This window comes from Macrosteles quadrilineatus, unplaced genomic scaffold (assembly GCF_028750875.1).
Source record: "Macrosteles quadrilineatus isolate MER2022 unplaced genomic scaffold, UCM_ALF_1.0 Scaffold_1__1_contigs__length_201487025, whole genome shotgun sequence".
Lineage (NCBI taxonomy): Eukaryota > Metazoa > Arthropoda > Insecta > Hemiptera > Cicadellidae > Macrosteles > Macrosteles quadrilineatus.
Window position 1 is genome coordinate 157,689,893 of NW_026542594.1, and position 23,474 is coordinate 157,713,366.

A 23,474-nucleotide genomic window follows, 5' to 3' on the forward strand; every position below is an offset into this window, starting at 1 on the left:
TGACACTTTAATAATCAAAATCGGACCAAAAATGAGGGAGGAGTACTGTTTACAAAAATCGGCTTAGCGTATTATATATATGTAGATAGATTTCGTACATTTTTGCATTGCAACTATAATGCATAAACTATGTTTAATTATAAACATGTATGTTATTTTTTTTTATATCCAAACATGCTTAGAAATTTTGAGAGGGAATTTATTTTATTTTCAGAATTTAGTCACAGAAAACAAATGATATTTTAACCACTTTAAAAATTTGAAAGGCTAGCATGCAGTTTCAAGAGTCCCTCGCTGTTTCTTGATCAATTAATAAGGCGAAGCCATAGCAAACCTACATAACTACAATTAAAATTTCAAAGGTTATGTTTTATTGTGCCGAGTGTTCAACTATTATATGTTGAAGCATTCCTTTTCGTTTTTGACCATTCTTTATCATTGAAAATCTACTTCAAAACGTGAATAGTTTCATGATTATAGATTTCTCAGATAAATATAAATACTTTATCACTTACACTTTTGGTTTAATATTTTGTACTTTGTATCAGTCCGTAAACTTTCTGTACCTTCATACCTTTTCCGTGATTTTCCTGGTGGACGGTTTTTTGTTATCTGGGATGTTTTTTTTTTCATTAAATTATCAGGAATGTTAGAAATGTTTTGAGCAATCTCAAACACACACTATTCAAAAACACATTAACACAAGCTAATAACTGTTTCTGAACACGCTTAGATTGTGCAACGATGAAAACAGCTGATACAAGTTGTTTATATTAAACCGAAGCAAAAACTCACCTGCGTAGTCGTTATGAAAATGAATGAAATGAAAATCGTCTTTATTCTTGAGCGTTTTTCATATTACAACATATGTTTTTCAAAACAACTTACGTCAACATTAATAATATAAAACAAAGGCAACTTTCAAATCTTAAGTTGGGCTAATTAAAAATTAAAATATGTTCTCTATTCCTAATTATTTTACCACTCTTCAAGCCGTTTGTTATATATTTTTTAAACGACTTTTCACTGTCCAACACCCCTGGCTCAGTCCTGGATGACAATATATTCCAGATTTTAGGGGCAAAATAAGAAAACCCACAACGGTCGGACTCACAGCGCACACGGGGCATCTCCAGCATGTCATCCTGCCGTGTGCATCGGGATCGCATCTCAGAGCGAGCTCTCAGTCTTACCTTCAGGTACTGAGGTCTCTCCTCTGACAGTACCCTCCGGATGATGCAGGAAGTGCGTAAAAGGCACAGGTCAGCCATAGGCAATAAGCCAAGAGATGTGAGGTCTGATGAAATTCAATCAAATTTTCGCAGATCGCAGACGTACCTGACGCACATGTTTTGCACCCTCTGCATCCGACTCATGTCTCCCAGTGATATAACATTACCATACACTGGAAGACAGTAATCAAACACAGACAGTACAAGTGCCTGCACAAGCCGAAATTTGGTGGGTTTGGGGAACAAGTCACGATGCCTGTACAGCATTCTCAGACGACCTATTGCTCTCTGGCATGCGTAACTCACATGATCAGAAAAGGAGAGCTCAGGATCGAAATGAAGTCCAAGAAGCTTGGGAGCTTTACACTCTTTGAGCGGAATTCCACCAAGGCATACACCAGACAGGGGCTCGGACCGAACAACCCTGCTGACAGAAAAAGTCACCAATGAACATTTGTCTCTGTTCAGTTTGATGCCATGGGACATAGACCATGCAAAGACAGAATCCAAATCAGAATTGAAATCAGAGACTGCCTGATTTGCTGGGTCAGCGTCATGCTGAAAAGCCAGCTGAGCATCATCAGCGTATGAATACAACCGACAATGACGCAAATCTCTTCCCATAGATGCGGCAAACAAAGTAAACAGGACAGGTCCAAGACAGCTGCCCTGTGGGACTCCTTTGGACTTTTCCAAGGGGGCGGAGATCTCAGATCCAACTTTGGTCTTTTGGCATCTTCCGTTCAAGTAGGAGTGAAACCACGACACTACCTGCTGGTCAAATCTGTAGTGATACATCATGGCCAACAGTAGATCGTGACCAATTCATTCATTTTAGTCGTTAAATGAAGAACTAATCGAGAACGAGGGAAAGTAATTTTAGTGCGAGGAAAAATCAGCTGATCGTTTTTTCCCTCACTCTAAATTAAAGCTTGGGAAACTAGGCTACTACTTGCTTTGATAACAGCTGTTATCTAAAATAGCTAATTTTGTTACGGAGTCAAAATGTATGTTTAATGTTGTTTTAATATTTCGTATTTACCAATAGAAATTTAAGCTCTGCATAGTGACGTTATCATATCATTATCATAATTCTTTTCAATTTTTAAACCAATTACAAGATATCCGCAGAATATTTATTTAGCTAATGAATTTAACACTTGAGGAATAATTTTAATAAAAATATCATGAAAGGCAATATATAATATTATAAGGATATTTTTTATAAAAATAAAAACAACCTAAAGAGGACATAGGATGAAATAATCAAGCTATGGGTAGGGATATAAAAGAAAATTATGAACGTTGAGTAAATACAAAAATATATTGTTGGTAAATTCGGAACATTAAACATATGTATGGACAATGTGCTCATACTTAAGCCTAGGTCTCCATTATAAATGACAGAGTACAGTACATACATTTGATCTGAAAATAATGAGAACTGGACTTCGATTAGGTAAATTTATGAAATATTGTAGAACATTTTGTAAAAAAAAAATCATTTCAACAAAAATAAACATACATCATGGAATAGACGAAATGAGAGTATGTTATTTAAAAAAGTGTAGTTTTTTAGAGATACTGGTTAAGTGTTAAGTGGTCAAGTGTTGGTTAAGATAATGAGCACATTACTTGCTGGGGAAATGTTCAGTCTGTTAAAAACTGGTATTATCAGAACTCAGTAAATTGTATGTGTTTGTTAAGACTTTCACAAATCATCTATTGATAACAATAAAAAACATTCTTAAACGACATGGGCAAGTAAGAAATGATTATGTTGTGAAGAAACTGTAATAAACTTCTAAATCATTCCTATTTTTTTATAGTCATGAAATGTTAAATTCATTCGAAGTAATTGTATGGACCGATTCGTTAAACACTTAATTTATCAAATTTGTGTTCATTAACACGAAAATTTGAGTAAAAATTATCCAATCTCGACGAATCTTGGTAACGAACGTGTAAACCTGCGTGCGTTTATTTTAACGAGTTCGCGAACCAGCGAGATCGGACTATGGGAACGGTGCTTTTCGGGGGGGGGGGGGGGGTCTCTGGTCTCATGGGGTGGAAATTGGTTTTATCCAAATTTCAAGCTTAAAACATGACATTTCGCAATTTATTTTCAAAATCTTTTATAGTTTAAAAATAAATAATTTTGTATATTAAATTGTTGTTGTGCGCTTAATAGTTACGGAGAAATTTTATAAAACTATAAATTAAAACTTGTAATTTTGGTCTTATAGAGGACAAACTGTTGTAGTTTGATTGTTTTGAATATATTGATAAAAATTCTGCAAATTACTCATTTCATGCTAAACTATGAATATTAAACTATAAAACACACTGTATTACCTGTTCTGTGACAGCAAACCTGAGTACCGGTACTCATTAAATTTATTATTTAAATAGGGAATAAATCCGGTTTGCTGCAGTTGTGGTTGGTTTAGTCCTGTATTTTATTATTGCTGTAATCATTGAACTTTAACAGAAATATTTGATCATTGTTGTTATTTTTAACATTCTTATTAATTGATCAAGAAACAGCGAGGGACTCTTGAAACTGCATGCTAGCCGTTTAAATTGTTAATGCGGTTAAAATATCATTTATTTTCTGTGACTAAATTCTGAAAATAAAACAAATTTCCTCTCCAAATTTCTAAGCATGTTTAAAAGTAAAAAAATAACATACACGTTTATAATTAAACCTCGGCTTCGCCTGGGAAGTGAAATTTGGGTTTTCTTTGTTTGGATTTTCAATCCTATTTCCAAGCTACCCATCTAATAACCAAAAAAATATAAATTTAAAACAAATAATATTATATGAAATGTATAAATATACGCACGGTTATTTACATTTGATTACCCTATTTAAATTATACTCTAACTAAAAATCTGTTGAACTTTCATGTCAACTGAACACACTGACACTGAGCAGCTGTGTTCTGTAGGAACCAGACACGATGAAGTTTCCATGTTTTGCCGCCGCGCTGCGCCACTGGCTGAGTTACCATTTATTCAATCGCTGAAGGAGTTCTGTTTCTGTTGTTTTGTTGATAAGTCACAGTACTAGGTCTACGATAAATCCTCAGAGATTATTATTTATTTATATCATTATTTTATTCAAGGAATGGGGTACAATTAATTACATGTGGTACAGTGGTACGGAATAAAAAAAAACTTGAAGAAAACAGACTCTAACAAACAAACTTACCGTCTCTGTTGTCATAGGTAATGTGTATCATTTACCTAGAATCATGTTCTATAATTTTGCAGAGTAAATTAACAAATTTGTTTATGTAATATTGGAAGGTCAAGGTGTGTTTTTAGGAAATTTATAAAACTACTATAATAAAGCAATGAAAAACAACTATTATTTCCATACTAATACACGCAGTGACACACCATTTTAATTGTATAAGCATTATTTTTGGCGTATTATATATATTGTGTATGGGCACTAGGGCGCTTTCGACTCAAGAAAGCGTTTTGGAAAATTGCAATAGTAGACTTCGCTTCCTAAAATGGATTCATTGCTATAAGCTCACCATGGTGCTCATGCGCCCTAAATAATGTATAAATGGCATAACACTGTTGTATGCATAAATGGCAATATGATTATTACTATTAATTTTCGAAATAACACCACTAAGAGAATACCCTGTACAATCGTGGTGTCTGCTGACATAGGCTATAGTCTTTATGATCACGCAGACTATGATAAATAAAAACATGTCATTAATTATAAATAATATGGTTACATCGTAGAGTAAATAACGTTGAATCATGCAGTCTTTATCTTCTGCATGAGGAGTCACATGAACACGCTAATTCACTCGCTATTCTACGCGCATCACTATACTCTACCTCATCTTCCTTTTACCTTCAGGCCGCCACTTTATTCTACAATTTACATCAATAGATACATGAAAAACATTAAATCATGGCAATTCGATATCCCTTACTAAAATTCAAATACAAAATTTACATAATTAAAAGCCGTACAACAAGAAATAAACAATTTTGAAGAATAGTTCTTACCGAATCCTCGATGTAATTAAATGCAGTGCTCGATTGGGGGGGGGGACGCGGCCCCTTCCAGAAAGAAAAAAAATTGGCATATGTAGGTCTATAAAATAAATCCCATTCACATTAAATAGGAAACAGTTCCGGCACCTTCTTTTACAAACCGAGCACTGTAAATGTGTTGATTTTTTTATGTTTTTCGTGATGGAAATTTCTATGTTTTTTTTTACAATCCTGACCATTTAAAATGTTTTGATAAGGTGATACGTAACCCAACTATCCTTGATCAGTAAGCTTTTGAAAAAAGGTCGTGGCTGAGGACCAGCCTTAATATCTTACAAGGCTATCATATAATTTATTGAACAATCGTCCTTCCTAAACAATCACCGTCACCAGGTTTGTCTGCGCCTGTGTCGAATAGTAGTTTATTAGTAGTGTAGCATCTTTGGTAGCATACTGTATTGGATCTCTATATCTTGGCTTGGAGAAAATATAAGTTTCGATGCTGAATATCTCAGCTCCTAAGACGACGTAATGTTTTAGAAGCAATAAGCATATTGTTTTACTGACTAGCTTATTTGTATTTCATTGTCTTGAAATAGAAAATACAGTATTATAGGTGATTTCCTTTAATTAGGATGTATCAATCAGTATTCTTTTTGATTTGTTTAGGTATATTCACAAATAGTAAATATAACCCGAATAACCCATTTGTATCTTTGGAAATGAGGTTTTAGTCGACTGTTTTTTAAATATCTTTCCACACACCTTCTCCTTCTGTTGAAAACAGACTATGAACTAAGCATCGACAATGCAATGTTATTAGTTTTAATAACGATTCTTAAGTTACGGAAACATACAGATAATGTATGGTAGTCGCAACTAATGTGTTGAAAAAATTATTATTGTTAGGTGTTTTAGTTAGGTGAATGGTTTAATTAAATAAAATCATCATGCCCTAGGACCCTACGGTACACTATTGGACCTTGTAGTCCTACCAAAGAGAATAACACTCCGGGTTTCAGTAAACCAATACGATTGACGATGCATTATTTTTTTATTTATTTACTTATTCATATCAATGGATACACCATTAACAAAATATATGTGTTTTAAGCACACAAGTAGTATGAGAAGATAATAAAAAAAAACAAGATAAGTTACATAATGACCATGAAACAAAGCAGCATTGCAACAAAAAATAATAAATGATCCAGATGAAAACATGTTGATGTGAAACACAAGTTACCAACCACGAATGTTAACTACATAATGTAGTTAATTATACCAAAACAAAACCTTTACTAAAAAAGTGTGTGCTACGGTCGGACAAGGACCAGTGTGTGCTGTAGATTCTCATTGTTCACATAGTTCGTCTCGACACCGCTAGGGTGCAGCACAAACCAGTGATACTACTGCAGCTGTACTTAGTTACTGCAACTTCCGCTAGGGTGCAGCTGCAGCCGGTATCTGATAAAAGAAGTGTCAAACACTGATAATTTTTACATGAATTTCCAAATTATTTATCTCCAATATATCTAGCCTTTTTTTAGTTTTACCATTTAAATAATACATGTATTCTAATTAAATTCCATAAAATAATAATTTAACTCTATGTAACCTACTAATAACTATGGATAAGATTTAGATCTTTTTAGGATTCATTGAATTAGTAGGCTCAATTCTGAACATTTATAGACTTAAATTTAGTTTTAAATGCTATGGTATAATTTTCTATTCAAATAAATTATAGTTTAAACAAGTATTGACAAAAGTTAGAAATTGTTAAAACAGGACCACTTCATTTTCATTTTACTAGATTGATTTTTTTGTATGTCTAACACTTATCATTCTCGCAGAATTAATTAGATCTTTAATTAATTCGAGTTTAGGTAGACCTTTTAGCTCTCATATTCTCTTCTATAAATTTGTATTGTCCGTTATGTCAAAATATATTTCGTAAGTAAACAAATTCGTTTGAGGTAAGGTAAAATGGAATTACTTACGTTAAATGCTTCTTTAATTTCCCGTTTTTTGTTTTTGTTTTTGGATTTCATTCACCGTTTCTATGAGTTTTGTGTGTTTCTTTACGTGTACTAAATGGTAATTTCTTTGCAACTAATCATTACAAATTTAAATATCTTGAAAAAATGTTAACTAATTTTTAAGTTCTATATTATTTAATACTTTCAACCTAAATAACTGACCAAGAAGTGCAAACATTCCGTATTGTACGCCATAAAATTTTTCTATATCATTCTAATACCAATAATCCCAGTAACCAAACGTAAGACCAATATTATTTTGAGTATATTTTAGTAATTATTATTATATCATTGTGCTTTTTTCGTTCCACGCACAAAACCGAGACTTGTGTTGTCGGGCAAATGCAATGGTTAAAAGAGGACACCAATCTCTTTAATAATATAATGTTAATTTTACCAAAAACTAATAACTATTTTGTAGGCTATTTACTTTAAAAGTAAAATATCTCTTCAGGGATTTTTGAATGTGTAAGACAAGAAGAGCATTTCAGTCAATCAACTTCTTCTATTCAACTGTCAACGTGGAGTAATTCTACGCAAATCTACGTATCTCAATTCCTGCCAATTCCTTTTAAAATTCACCATAAGGCTACATACTCCATACGGAGATTGACGGAACTAAAACGGAAAGAACGTATCGGAAGTGTCAACAAGACAGGTAAATACAAGTGTTACTCTATGGCGTGTGACGGGCTGACGGCGCCGCGGTCTAGTGTACTCTATGTCTGCAGACTGCAACTGCATGGCGGGAACAGGCACACCGCACAAAACACTACAAACATCATTGTTGTGTGAACATGCGTTCTAGCCTGAAAACGCTACGAGATTTTGTATACGTACTTATTGAGGTAAAATCTAATTTAAATATTTTAAAGTAAGAATCTTGGACAGACACTCGAATACTTAGAGGTTGCTAGATTGTTAACACGTTCGCTGCTGAGCGCTAGATGCCGGGACGGCGCCAGTTGCTGAACTACGCTCGGCCGCTGCGTGACATTGCCACCGATACACTGAATTACAGTAAAAACAACAGTAGTTATACTGGATGGCAATGTTCTGCAATAAAACTGGCTTTGGATATAGTACTAAGTGATTCTGATAGATAGCAGCACTACCCAGGTTACAGTCGGTAAAGTAGTGTCGCTATCTAGCAGGAAAGAGGTAAAACAAAGCCCTGTTCCAAACGACCCTGGTGGTGATTTGGGAAACTATATTTTTTATTGTCAGAAAAGTACGTCCCCACGAGCTGCAAAGAAATATAGAACGCTAGTGACGTGCTGGCTTATCCATAGCAACGTTAAACAACAATGAACGGTGACGTTCTGGAACGTTCTTAGCTCCTGGCGCCGGGGCCCGGCTGACGTTCCGGAACGTCCGTAGCAGCGAACGTGTTAAGATGAGTTTTAAAAATGCAATTATTACTTTTAAACCAATAATATAACTATGCAAACTTTTTTAATAGCTTTTTCTTTAGCTTACCTATCCCCTTAACGAGTGTACCTATCATCTGTATGAGACTGTAAATCATGGCAATTAAACACTCTTTTACACATACTGTCGTTAAAATACTCCATTTCCATTTCGTTTTGTCATGAGAGCAAGAAACTCCCTGACTGCTAACCCGGTACCTATAATTAAACATACCCGGGCCCCATGATGTAGGCCGAAGCATACGCACCGACCTTTGGTACATCATGGGAGGATGACTTAAGGTCATCAAGCTCACCGGCTGCCGAAGCAACCCTTCGGAAAGAGGGTTGCCCCTCAATCCTAACCAGGGATACCGGCTGCTTGTTTAAGCGTCACTTCACCTGGGTTCCCCCAGGTACGGAACCCAGAAGGACCATAGTGAAATGCCCTGACGCATTTAGTGCAAGCAACACTCGGGACCTATCCAATCCCTGACAGGCAAAACCCGCCATCAAAGCCAGGAAGAAGGGGACCACCAGCAAGCTGATGGGGGGAACCCCAACCACCCATTTACACCACTACCCGATCGAGGCCTTACCCAGTTGCTGGGAAACCAGAGGTGACCAAGGCGATAGATCCCTGAACACCCCCAGCGGGCTTGAACCCAGCACCCGATCTACTTCATTTGCCCATCAAGCCCAACATCACTGCCAGGCCGTCAGGGTTTCCCAAAAGGAGGCAGGAATAGAAGTGGGTCCCACCCGGATGAACCTATCCACCAAAGGTGGCGACACCCTTTGCTCAATTGAGGTTCCAGGGAGAACCCCCCACACTCTAGATAACCATACCTTCCGGTCTCAGAGACAGGGATTGGCTGATGGAGTGCGCCCAGCCGTTGCCCTCACACTGCGGAAAGTTACGTTCCCCTAGAGTGTCCCCGTGAACTGACGGGTACTTGCCCGATTTCACCTCCAGGAAGGCTACTTCCGAAGTCGAGGATTTGCCACACTGAATGCCGGTCGCACATCAACAAGCGGGCCGGAGCCCAAAGGATCATAGCTACAGGCAGATGATAGATTGGTGGCGCACTTCCACCTCTTGCAGAGCTGAACACCCCCCATAACCTGGATGGGGAAATGTCACTGGGTACTCTCACTTTGGGTAAACCCAAAGAGGCTGGCTTGTCCAGTCGTCCATAACTATGACCTACTTGCAATGCCGATTCCGACACCGAGCAGTTACCTCCCCTTTGGGGGCTTTGGGCCCTTTGGGGGTCGTTAAAATACTAGAAAAAACCGCAATACTTCTCAAATAAAAATTGCTAGAGCTAGATCTTTTACAAAAACTGAAAGTAATTTATATAATGAATTATGCCAGTAAGCTGTTTACGAGTTGTTCTTCTCTATGTTGAGATATGTGCGCCTTTTTTTTTACTTTCGTTTCCTCATGTTTCGAGTCTGCTAATTTCACTAACTAAGCAGAGCTTATACACAAAATAAGTCAAAAATATACTGGCAGTAAATTCTAAGGCCTGTAATTTTCAAAATCAAAGCAATCTGTTTTACATTATGTTGTGACAACACCAACTTTCCTTGGAAAGAGGCCCTACATGCTCGGATTTACAAGTTATTCATTTGTTGTTAAAGTTATTATTGAATAAGTCGGTAAAATAGCATGTTCCCTAATACTTATATAAAAGTATTTAAAGGCGTGTAAAGGTTCTCTAGCTGTTAATTTTTTATAGTAAATAACAATTTACACATTTTACACAAAAACAGTTCTATATTTAGGCATTAGCCTTCTTCAGGAACATACAAAACAAAAAATAGAAGTGTTTACCACTCTGTTTCTTTGGGTGTTTTGGGAAGGGCGATTCAATTCTTATGTAATAGGCCAATAATCTTTGATACAATATTTTTAGAAGTCTTCAAACGGTTTCATACTGAAGACAGTTGGCTCTAGAAGAAACAATAAAAGAGAACTGAAAATTAAACCTGCATCATTCAGGCATTTTTATATAAAAAGCTTAACAGAATTGACTTTTCTTGACATTAAGCAATTCAATGAAATTAATTACGTAATAAGGTTGGTGTTACTATGGTGACAAAACAAAGACAAGCAGCACTCTGTTGACAAACAGTGGCCTGTGAAGCGACGGGAGATACGTCGAGCTTACCACACATTCACACGTGCATGCCAACTTGCTGGGGAAAACATAAACACACAGGCAAGGCAGAACGGTGAACTGCCTCAAATACTTAGTGTCAAACACTACAGAATCATATATTATCTTAAAATATAGTTGTCCAGTATGGTTCAAGTGTAGCATATTATACAATCAACATGTTAATAAAATGCAGAATCTTCTAAAAGATAAATGAAGGCATAAAATTGTTATACCAAAGAACATTAAATGTTCCACTTATTTTCAATTGGATACTAAGATTACACACTGAGCCAGACGAAGTTTCGATGGATTAATATTGGATCGAGATAGTTTTGGCAACAACCTCTAATTTCGAGACCACCAACCTACAGTAATTTTCAATCTTGTTAGATCGTATGCCCCAGTTTCATTGTTTTTCGCTGGCCGGCGGGCACGACGGACTCACGTGTTTGTGTGCGTGTGTTTGTTTGTGTGTGTGAGTGTAGTGCCAGTTAGTTGAACAAACAAGGCATAGTTGCACGTGGTGTATTAGGACGTGACTGCTGGGAACACTTGTGTTATCTGTGAGGCTGTGGTCCTTCACTGGACACTACACAATGTGTCATTTTACATCGTACTTGGGATGAGCAACAGTGGTTCCACTCTACCACTGGAAAATTGAGGTACGATTTCGTATATATTTTGAGTGGAAAAGTGTTTGTTCCATTAAATTAAATTGGTTTCTGTGATAAAATGATGCAATTACACCTGTAAGGTTTCGGTATCCCTGCCATTTTTTTTTCTAGCTACTATCACATGCGCGACGTTTTTCTAATCGTCTTTTAAATCTAAACGATCTTGTCATCAAACCTAACATACCCTTGATGAAGTAGATACGTGCTGCAAGACAAATGCAATGTGTATTGCCATGGCTATTGGATACTGGAGTCGACTTCCCATCTACAGTATATGGACCAGCTGTAGCCATTTTTTTATTAAAGAAGAATGTAGTTGTGTGAGCCAGTCACAGAATGCTCTGGTGTCTAAAATTCTATTTTATACCCTATTTTTTTGTTGCTGACCAGGTTGATAGGTCATAACAGTTGCTATAACTCATCATGAGTCATTCCCTGAGATTTACTTGGTTAAAAAGATTGTGTATTCGGCAGAATTTAATAATTTAGTTCAGCGCAATCTGTAGGTGACTCACATCAAGTACGACGATTTTGATATAAAAGGCTACAAATTTAACATGGGGATGGATTGTCAAGGTATTACTTAATTTCGTTTAGTATATAAAGTATACACTAGGTGTCAACTGCGTGTAATACATCATGTAACACACGTCCCAGATGATCCACATGTCTGGTGTGCGAACTCGTAATTAGGAGTGTAATGGCGCCAACGTGATGTTACAAGCCACTGATCTCGCCGCTGTCTACAGAGGCTGATAGCATCTGTGTGTGGGTGTCGAATACCTGAACCAACCGTTGCCGCAACTCCGCCACTCGCCACTCGGACCTACTTTCGCCGCTCATACACTCGTCACTCATGTCACGCTTTTACAACAAAGTTTGTGTTTATAAATGAACATGACGGTCACAAACGCAAATGAATTTTCGTTCATTTATGGCCGCTACACCAATACCCGTCCTCCACCGTATGCGAAAAAATTCCGAAGGGAAGAAGTCTAGCTACATTTTAATTATCAATCGTATGAAAGCTCCGAAAATGTGATTTCGAACTCAAAACTTCGCCTTCTATATCCATGGATTATTTGGGCCGTGGTACTAAAACATTAAACCTATTTTACTGAAAATGTATAACTTTTCTCAATCAATCTCAATCTTTTTTCCATCGTTGTATAATACATGTCAAATCCCAGAATGAATGAGTGTTGATTATTATGAAGATGTAGGAACTCAGTGTGGGTGTGAGGGTCAGCAGGTTAGGTGATTGAGTCATTAGCGAATGTCTCACAATCTAGTGGAGGACGTAGACATATCTGTATGTCCACAACAATACTTCGTGATTGAAAGGGGTAGCTTTTTTAAATAGTCTACCACAATATTGTATAACTTAAATAATGATACTTAACTATCATCATAGCTGGAGGAGTTCAACTTCGCGACGTCATATTCATACCCATTGTACGGTTTTAGTTCTCTAAAGAAAGTGGAGCTTAGATGAGCTAATCCGTAGAGGCTTAATGCAACCACTTTTAGTCATTCATGACTTTATTGTCATATTTAAAACAATTTAAAAATCAATTAACTTTATTTCAAAAGATAATATTAAAGTTTATTTTATTTTTATACTTTCAAAGCAAGACATAGTTATAGCACCAACGATCGCTGAATCGTTTGACTATATTTAAATTATTCAGTGACTTTTCCAAACTATTCACTTATTAACAAAAATGGTCGATCAAATTTGTAAAGCGGAATATTTTCCACGTTTAATGTATTATTCTACTATTTTCGCAGTCGCACATACTTGTACAATTTATTCGGTGCAGTATTGTACCTTTAAGTTTGGATACTAAATACTTCATGAATATTCATGAAGATTAACAGCGTAAATACTTTATGTTTCCTTTGTTAATTATTATTATCAGTGAGCACATACCCAATAATGCTACTCAGTAGTAGAAGCGTGTTTCAATCACTTAAAGAAACCAAACTTCGATCTACTACAACTTGGAGATACTAAGTGGTCGGTTGTTATTGACAGGTAAGAGAAGACGACATGCTTTGTGAGTTGAACACTTGTCATGGGGCACTGAGATGGTGGACCAGTAGATGTGCATTACAATTCTAAGAATCGAAAAGTAAAAATATTTGTGTTACTAATGCAGTCGTTTTTCTAAAATAAAACATTTAGAGGAGTATGACGTTGGTTTTCTTCTTTCGTATTACAACTTTTAGACGTGTTTTAAAAGATTAACATTACTTTCCGCCGTTATGTTTCTCTGTTGGAAGAGCACATTATTCCACTCCTTTATAATTGCATTAATTTAATTGCCAACCACCGAATGATCTGCAAAGAGGGACCACACGAGATGATATAAGAGGTTCTTTCTAATGTTTTATAGCACGTCATGTTAAATTTTAATTCGTCAAACACTGCCAAAAATATGAGTTAAAACTATTTAAAAAACTACCAGCACAATAATGAATGAGTGAACTTGATTCTTACAGTAGAGTGTGGTGAAAATGGGTGCTGAGCTATCAGCTGTGTAAGGCACGTAGGCCTAGTGAAGCTGCCTGATGCCTGATGCCGCTTGTTAACGTCCTGTGCTGTAGTGTAGCGCCCCAGTTTATTCCCTCCACAACGCCGCTCTTTGCCGCCCAATTACCCCGACCATCTTGATAAGACCTCACTCGGTACCGACAATTTACTGGCTCTTGTTAAACACGATTATGATATAAAGGTGGCCACTGGTTTTATCACTTGGCGATAGGTGCGGCTATTGTTGGACGACGTGATAATTCAGCGACTTTGCACGATAAATCGCTGCCATTACAGGCTCAATTATCACTCGCACGACGCCATTGAGGCGATCAGATCGTGAATCAGCCCTCGGCCGTCGGCACGGTATTGGGTCAGGGTCAACACTTTCAGCACAGGAGAGGTTTGTATTAGGCGAAAAGTATTGGACGATGAAATAAACTCATCACGTACAGGAATAATAATCAGAACTCCTTAGCTATCCGCTCTGCAGAGCCTTAGCCATCCGCAGAGCCTTAGACATCCGCAGAGCCTTAGCCATCCGCAGAGCCTTTAGCCATTCTTAGTGCCTAAGCCATCCGCAGAGCCTTAGCCATCCGCAGAGCCTTAGCCATCCGCAGAGCCTTAGCCATCCGCAAAGCCTTAGCCATCCGCAGAGCTTTAGCCATCTGCAGAGCCTTAGCCATCCGCTAAGTCTTAGCCATCCGCAGAGCCTAAGCCATCCCCAGAGCCTTAGCAATCCGCAGTGTCTTAGCCATCCGCAGAGCCTAAGCCATCCGCAGTGCCTTAGCCATCCGCAGAGCCTAAGCCATCCGCAGTGCCTTAGCCATCCGCAGTGCCTTACCTGTCCGCAGAGTCTTAGCCATCCGCAGAGCCTTAGCCTTCCGCAGTGCCTTAGCCACCATATTGCTGGCGTAGTTTCTGATTATATAGCTTACACATGTTATAGACTAATCAAAAAATGTTAGTACGATTCCAATTTCTACTTCCAAAGGCATGTTTGGCAATAGATTTTTTCAGAATGCAATTTATATCCAATGATTCATTTGGATGTGAGATAAGAGATTCTTTTCTTAACGTACAAAAGGATATGCTGTTGCAGAGTATGTAGCTGGCGCCTAGAGTGATATCTCTGATCCTATCAGTGTTGTCAACAAGGTGTTGGGGGCGGCTGTGTGCTGGGAGTGCTGGTGTTGTACACGATTGTGCTGAGTGAATCAAGTCTAAAAATACCCTCGTCCAGGCACCTAAGGATAAATTTGAGTTTTCTTATGGGTTCTTAGTTTCTTGAGTATCCTTTGTAAGGCAATCAAGGCTAACATTTGCTTGCTAGAAAATTTTGGGTAGTTTGGTTTAAATAGTTTCAACAGCAAACTAGAAGAACATGTCTCAAACGCTACTAACAGACTTTCAGCTTCTTATGTGGCATTCAATAACAAACGTTAAAGAAGTGCTAGTCAACACATAAACACACATTTTCAAAACCAGCCTAGCATTACGAAGAATTACTCATTTCATCGCGTTTTTAATTACAAGGCCAGAGCAACGCTGAGGGAGTGTTTCAATATAGATTTACACACTGTTTACAAGGTGGCGAATCGTCGATAAAACCTGCAAACGACCGGTCGAAAAAATAAAACCGCGTGACCACACAACATATAATCAACGGGTGATTAAGATAAGACAGAAATGAACACGCGCCTATCATCGACTACAGGTAATTAGGCAGTATGAGCGGTGAGCAGCGAGGAACGAGCAGTGCACACATCATCTTAATAAACAAGGCGCTAAAATTGCAAAACAAACGAGAAGCGAAGGCGCGGCGACGCTGTAAACTCGCCGCTGTTGCGCAATTATCGCAACCAACAAAATGGCGGAGGTCGTTAATCATTGGCGCGGTGATTACATTATAATAAATCCGCCGCTGCGGCGTATCGCTAATATAGCAGATTAATGCGCCAACTTGTGTTACATTATGTCTCATTTAGTTGATGAATATATAAATAAGTTAGACCGGCCACTACAGCTGTAGCCGTTGCACGGAGAAGGCCGCGGGGGAGGGACTTGGAGTGTTCACTTCCTGGACCAATAATTAATTATTTACTGCACACTGCGACCGTTAGATTGGACTGTCTCCGGCGGAACAAAACTATCTTACCTGTGGACGCATTCACAAAAAATAACGTAAAACTAATAAAATGTCCATTTTAGTTAGCATTTATTTACTTGGGTTATTTGTCTTTCGTATACCCTGTCACTTTTGGATGCCAAATACTGTACCTATAGAAAAAAAAATTAAGAACGTGTATAGTATGAAATTCGTCTAAGCAAAATGAATATTTTCTTCTGTCAAAAGCAAGAATATGCCTATGTAAATAAGAATTAACATAGTTAGTTTTTAAGTTTTTAGAGAAAATTAAAATAAGTGTCCAAAGAGGGGGGGGGGTCTTCGTTAATATTATTTTTCTATTCATAATAATTTCGAATAATTAATCTTTAAGTCATTGAGAGCCTGAGGTCACCGGGTCCGAGGGTTGTAAATTGGGTTTCAGGATAATCTAATGTTGGAACCCAGTTAAGGTGGTTCAAATGATTTTCATCAAATACATTGTGGACCATGATAGCTTTCCTCGCTGATTAGATATTTACTTTCAAAAGTAAATGCGTTGGACGAGACTTAGCTTCGATCTCTATTACATGCACCTACTGCATATACCTATGTGGGAAGATTGTTTTTGATTATTCATCAGTCCAAAATTGTATTTTATTCCCACTACAATACCGACACACTATGGTGTGTGTTTAGCGTATGCGGTGAAAGTTGTAGTGTTTTAGGGACGAGTGAACAATGTTTGACATGCGGCATCTCAGACTACTTACATTCATTATGACAATCATCCAATAATCGTGTTTAAAATACCCATATTAGTATATCTCTATCTTATACAAAAGTCATATCTATGGATTTTACCTTGTTATCAAGACATTTAGCCAACTTGTAGATATACAGGATACAGTGAACCCAACTCATCTTTGCACCTCATCTGACTTGTTCAGCGATCATCTTTGCAGTACTAAATTACTTTCCTGCCCAGTATCATCGTATGTTCATACACTTACCGCACCATGGCTATGTTTGCTTGGCTGCAGTATGGTGCCACCAAGCAAATATGTTTTGACTACGAATTTATTCCTTAGCAATTTTAGCGAATTTCTAATACAGGGAATAGGCTATTACTGTAGGTTTCACAGGAAGTCCTGGTCCAAGAACCGATTTGGTCCCCAAGGCCAGGAGGGGCGAGCTGGTCTAGTGGTCAGAGCGCGGTTCCAGAGGTCCCGGATTCAAATCCCGCCAAATCACCACTGGATTTTATCCATGTGATAATGCCTAGGTCTAGCCTGAAGTAATGTGAAAAACAGGGCTCGTGCCTAGCGTCCTAGGACAAAAAAGGTCCCCAAGGCCAAAAACAGCATCCGTTCAAGTTCATATATATAAACATTGCACATTTAAAATTCCCATGTTATTGTTATGGATAATAGATAAAATGTTTTAGTTTGCCTGTTTATGGAAAAGGTTTGGTTTTCCGCAACTCAGCAAATTTATTTATTTTATAATAAGCTATGAACATTTTACTAAAAACACACTTAATTACCCTCTTTGAAGCAACAACCCTAATTACTCGTAAAAACCTAATGTTATTTGAATAGGGAATAAATCTGACTTTTCTAAGGAAATATTGAAGTGAAGAACCAGCCAGGTTCATGAGTCTTCAGGTTTGCTGCGGCGGGGTATTTATCTTATGTAAAAGTATGTTTTTTTTCGCCATCGGAATTTTTCAGTTGCGTTTTGTGTAATGTTTCTATGTAAACCTGGCAGCTTGTCGCTTTTGTTCCGCGGTAGAAGGCTAATTTAAATTCAAATTTTAATCAATTTTGTTCTGGGGGTCAGCAGGTAGATTTCGGGGCCGGCTGAAACATCACTTTTGTTCCGTGGATATCTCTCTTTTTCCGCGAGAGAGGGGCCTGTACTCTCCCTCCCCCGAATGATTTGATTCGCTCTCCTCCAAATTCTTTCTTTCATAGGTTAGGCAATTTTACGTAAGGATGAGTTAGGTTGGTTTAGGTTAGGTGAGGTGTGGTTAGGTTAGGTTAGGTTACATTATTTATATTATTGATATTTTGGTTAAGGCGAAAATTTTAATTTAAAGTCTTAAAGCCCGCATTAAAGAAAGAATTAGGAGAGCGAAAGAGATGATTTGGGGGAGGTAGAGTACAGCCCCCTCTCTCGCGGAACAAGAGAGATGTCCGCGGAACAAAAGTAATGTTTCGGCCGGTCCCGAAATCTACCTGCTGACCCCCAGAACGAAAGTGATGTGAAGAAAGCCTTCAACCGCGGAACAAAAGTGGTACAGCCAACTTGCAAAGTTCTGTTGTTATTATTACGTATATGGATCTCGTCTTAAACCCATTTAACCATTGTTTGTTTCATCAATGAATTGATATAATAATGCCAAATAGCATTAGGGCGAAGAATGATCGATTCAAAAGTGCGTTAAGTACAAAATACAATTGCTAAAACATCTGGAGTGCCACAAGGATCTCACCTCGGACCCTTTCTATTCAACTTATTTATAAATGACATTGGCGACACCTTGGATTCTGAGTTCCTTCTGTTCGCGGATGATGCAAAACTTTTCTTAGAGATCTCCAGTGCTCAAGACTTCACTCGTCTTCAGTCATCAATAAATGCAGTGATGAATTGGTGCATTGACAATTCAATGAGTCTGAACACCTCTAAATGTGTCGTTATGTCCTTTTCTCGCAGTCAGAACACTCATGAGCATGGCTATTTTCTTGGGGACGACCCTCTGCGTAGAGTTTGGAGGTATAAAGATCTTGGCATAATAACTACTCCAACACTTCATCCAGGAGAGCATATCCAACAAATTTGCCACAAATCAAGTTCCACTCTGGGCTTTCTCTTCCGCTTCACTCGAGGACTCTCCATTAATGCCTTGGTGTTGCTTTTTCGTGCACTGGTTCGTCCCACCCTCGAATACAACTCTCCTGTCTGGGCTCCATATCAGACTGGACTCATATCTTCGCTGGAGAGAGTTCAAGTTCGTTTCATTAGGGTCCTTGGCTGCAGAATGGGATATCGCTACCTTGATGCTCCCATGAATCTCATCAGATCTCAGTTTAATCTATGCTGCTTGGAAGATCGGAGGAAAATTTCGGACGCTCTGTTTCTCATGAAGATTGTAAGTGGAAATATCGACTGCCCTGAGCTTTTGGGAGGAATACCATTCCACGTTCCTGTCCGCACAAGATCCAAGGATACGTTTGAGCGGAGGCACTACAATACTGTATATTTACAGCGAAGCACTATCCCTCGCCTTTTGCGGGTCGGCAACGAGGTCGGCGCAGTGTTGGATTTTCACCGTTCCAGCGTGGCTGCTTTCCGCTCCAATCTGTGTCGCCTCTTCTCTGTAAATAATTTGTAGTTAATGCTTACATCATGTTAACGGCACTGTGTTCAACCTTCGATCAGCTATTTATTTTTGTCACTTTAGTATTTATATCTGTTTTTGTCATGTAAGTCTTGCTTAGAGGATTCCAAACCGTGTATTTATTGTTTTGTTAAGTCTTGTTTTGTTATTGTTTTAAAAAGTTTATCATGGTTTCCATCTTCATTGTTATGTTTTTCTTGTTCTTGTTATTGTAATTTATTCAGAATAGCCTTTATTTGTTGTTAAATTTGAGTTTGATAGCTACTACCTTAGATAAAACATACAGTCTATGCTACTACTTACTGTACCTCTTGTAAAAATGGTGTTACCGTGGAAATAAATGAATTGAATTGAATTGAATTGAATCTCAGTCTGAGAATATACAATGGCAGTTGACAGAGTCTCGGCGCAGGTATGATGTGTGGGAGCCATGCACGTAATTGCTTAGTAATTACCGTCCAAGTGACCTACATACGGCCTTGGCTAGCCAATCAGAGCTCAGCTCCCACTGGGAGTCGTGCCATTGGCTGCTCTGCAATGATATCACACTCCTACATGCTGTGGAGATATTATCTTTGCCGTTGTGTGGTTAATTAGGTTACCCGTGTAAACTTTTGGTTGTATTATCACGGAGTTGTTAGACACAGAAGCCTCGCGTAATGCTAAAATATTTTAATACTAAAAAACAGGCTTTTAGAAGATATGTAAATGAACAATCACTCCTTAGAAATGTTTTGTACTAGCAGCGAAACCCAGCGTTGCCGGGGTCAAAATTTAATGCACAATAACATAGTAGTTATAGCACAGTAGTGCAGTAGTTATAACAACTCATTTTAAATTAGCTGGCTACCTGATTTATTGAAGTGAACTCTATACTCGTCTGCATATTAGAATGTAAGAAATAGAAGCATTTGTATAGACTTGTTAAAAAATAATACTCAGGAGGGGGGGAGGCAGTGCCTTTAATTTTGATTTAAAATGTCAGTAAATGCCCCTCAGGCAAAATACGAATACCGTAGTACTTGATGGCTCACAACAACAGATGTTTATAACTTGATTATTTTCCATATGTCGTTACCTAGATACACAATTTAATATGGATATTTAAAATTTGAGAAAAGGGTTATTTTGTTAAAGCAGAATAAAACTTTCTCTCAAGTTTTAAATATTCCAGACTCTCGGCCCCAGATCTCCCTACGTCATGATGGAAGCAAGTAAAGTCTTCCACCATGACCTTCCTTCAGCCGGTTTGCATCCACATCACTCGGTCCATTTGATTCTAGACAAACCCCTAAATCATTCCATCACTATACTTCTATACTTTCTACTACTCTATACACTAGGCTGTACTACCTTCATTATCATTACTCCTAAACCTATTCATTTGAACCTCGAACTTGTCACTATCTTTAACGTATTTTCACAACATCTTTCACCTTTCGGGATCTTTCTCTCAGGCGATCAGTTGCCTCATGCAATCTTCTTGACCTCCCCTCCTCTCATCCCCTTCCTTCCCTATCTCATGTTACATTCTTCCCTGGGCTCGTCCAGATTTTTTACCTTCCTTACAGAATTCGACCTCCCATACTTCCTCCCTCTGGGGCTTTGAGGGTCAATACTTTTAATGCGGCCACTGGCAGTCTCAAGCCTGCAAAATGAGCTTAGCTCTTGAACGCAGAGAGGAAGTATTAAAATTAAAATACAGTTGTTGTACTGTTATCTGGAAATGAAAAAAGATAGAAAGATATACACAACACCAATAAAATCCTATATACAAATTCAATTTTTTGATGCTCAAGTTTTTCAGTACAATCCATCCATCCATCCATCCATCCATCCATTCATCCATCCATCCATCCATCCATCCATATATATAATACGTGAAGGCGATTCTACAAAACACTTTTCCTCCGTTAATAATGGACGGATTTTTACAAACGACGTGTCAAAATAAAGTATTTTTTGTGTAGACGCCCCCTTTCAACAATTCCTGCAATAAAAGTCCTCGGGCTTTGCCCTACAGGCCATCAAAGTTGGAGTTTCTCCCATAAGATTAACATATGGGGGAATCTAAATATTTAATTGGAAACTTTGTCCCCACTAATTTGAGAGAACGGCTGGGCGTAGAAACTTGATAGAGGTGTCTAAAGAAAGGTCTTGGTCTGTAGATGAGTTATCAAGAGAAAAACTAAGCAAAATCCCTTAGGACTCTGCCCCCCAGAAGCCTTTAAAGATCCTTCCACAGAGTTGTTTACATTTTGGCCATGTGAATAATACTTTTTTTATGAAACAGCTGTTCATTTTTAAATTGTATTTGAAACAACACATATTTATTGGAAGATCACATAATCCTTTATATGATACGTTGATTAACAATATGTAAACGTCAATATATACGTAACAGCCAATTTACAGGATTTTTGTTTTTTCGAAATGTCCCATTGCTATGTCATTTGCATTATTTGTTGCCAATGAAGCCGCCAAGACCATATGAGCAAGGAGGCCCCTAACAGTTCAAGAATAAAAGCCAACTTCACTTCAAGTATTCCACTACACCTAACATTCCGTAGAGAGATTATATTGACAACTTTATGTAATTGATAAGGCTGCGACAACTAACTGACACCCCCCCATGTCAAGGAATTCCAGCTTTAACAATACCTAACCCCACAACCAATTTCTCAAAACTATGCTAGGAAAAATCAAACTTATACTGTAACGGATGTACCTCCCTTTGAAATTAGAATATGTCTTCCCAACGAATATTTTCTTTTCAAATAAAATCATATTACACTGATGAAATCACGGAAGTGTTTAACTACAAAAGATCCACCAATAAGATTTTAATACTATTTAAGGGTTCTTCCAAAGGAATAGATACCATATAACGTACTAATAATAACTCCGATGATGTACAGTAAAGGAAATAATTTAATCATTGAATGATCAACCAAATTTGGCAATTAACTCACGCAATTAATATCATTATTGTTTTTACACTTATTACTCTTTAAACAATGCTAAATGCTCAAAATATGTATATTTCACCCAATTTATCACAGTTAGATGAATTAACGTAAGCCTTGAATGTAACGCCGTGTATGTAATGTATATTACAAATTGCCGTATGGAAGGCTATCAACAAGGAGATTATTCTGAGCCCTGGAAAACCTTTTGAATGTTGTGCCATGGCCATCCACTCCAGTGTAAAAAAAAATCTTCTTCTTCTTCTTCTTCTTTCTAGTTCGCTTTTAAAAAAAAGCTGGCTTGGTTCAAAATAACTTTTTTAAATTTTCTAGTTTAGCTTAAAGCGTAAATATTTTAACCTTAAACCACTGTACAAAAAGAAGCACTTGAAGGATTATAACAAGATTCTATTATTCAATCTTAAACGACTCTTCATAATTAGGGAGAAAGTTGTTTGAAATCTCAAGACTGCCATAGTCAACGACCTAAAATTTAAGGAATCTCAGCTTGTTGTTGCAAGATTCTTGAGAGTTTTTTTCCAGAATTATTGAAGATTATTTTTCCCGGTCTGTCATCCGTCATCGAGGGTGGGTGGAACGAACCTTCTCGAGCCCTGATTAATCGGTTTGCCTTAAGATGGGTAGTATGAATGGGGAATTGGTTATGTAGCTGTGGTACAGAGTGTCAAACTATGCACTACATGGTGTAAGTGGATAGTTAATTTAATAAAAAGCTATGAAACTACTAAAAGGAAAAAACCCAAATATATATTATGACTCATATTTCCAACGACTCAAAAAAAAACTTAAATGACCACCCCAGGTGTGGGCATGTAAGTTACAAAACTGACTTAATTATTTTGCTCATCTTTATAAGCAGTAATATATCAATGTATAGATTTATAAGT

At 37.6% G+C, this 23,474-nt stretch overlaps 1 protein-coding gene across 1 annotated transcript; it reads left to right on the forward strand.

Moving 5' to 3' along the window:
• The first annotated feature begins 18,898 nt into the window (after window positions 1-18,898).
• Window positions 18,899-19,594, forward strand: LOC129001964 (uncharacterized). Its single transcript, XM_054429417.1, has one exon. The coding sequence runs from the start codon at window positions 18,899-18,901 to the stop codon at window positions 19,592-19,594; it is 696 nt and encodes a 231-aa protein (XP_054285392.1).
• The last annotated feature ends 3,880 nt before the right edge of the window (window positions 19,595-23,474 follow it).

Bases quoted from the DNA above. Each gene is read 5' to 3' on its own strand.
- LOC129001964 (XM_054429417.1), top strand. From the start codon at position 18,899: ATGTCCTTTTCTCGCAGTCAGAACACTCATGAGCATGGCTATTTTCTT.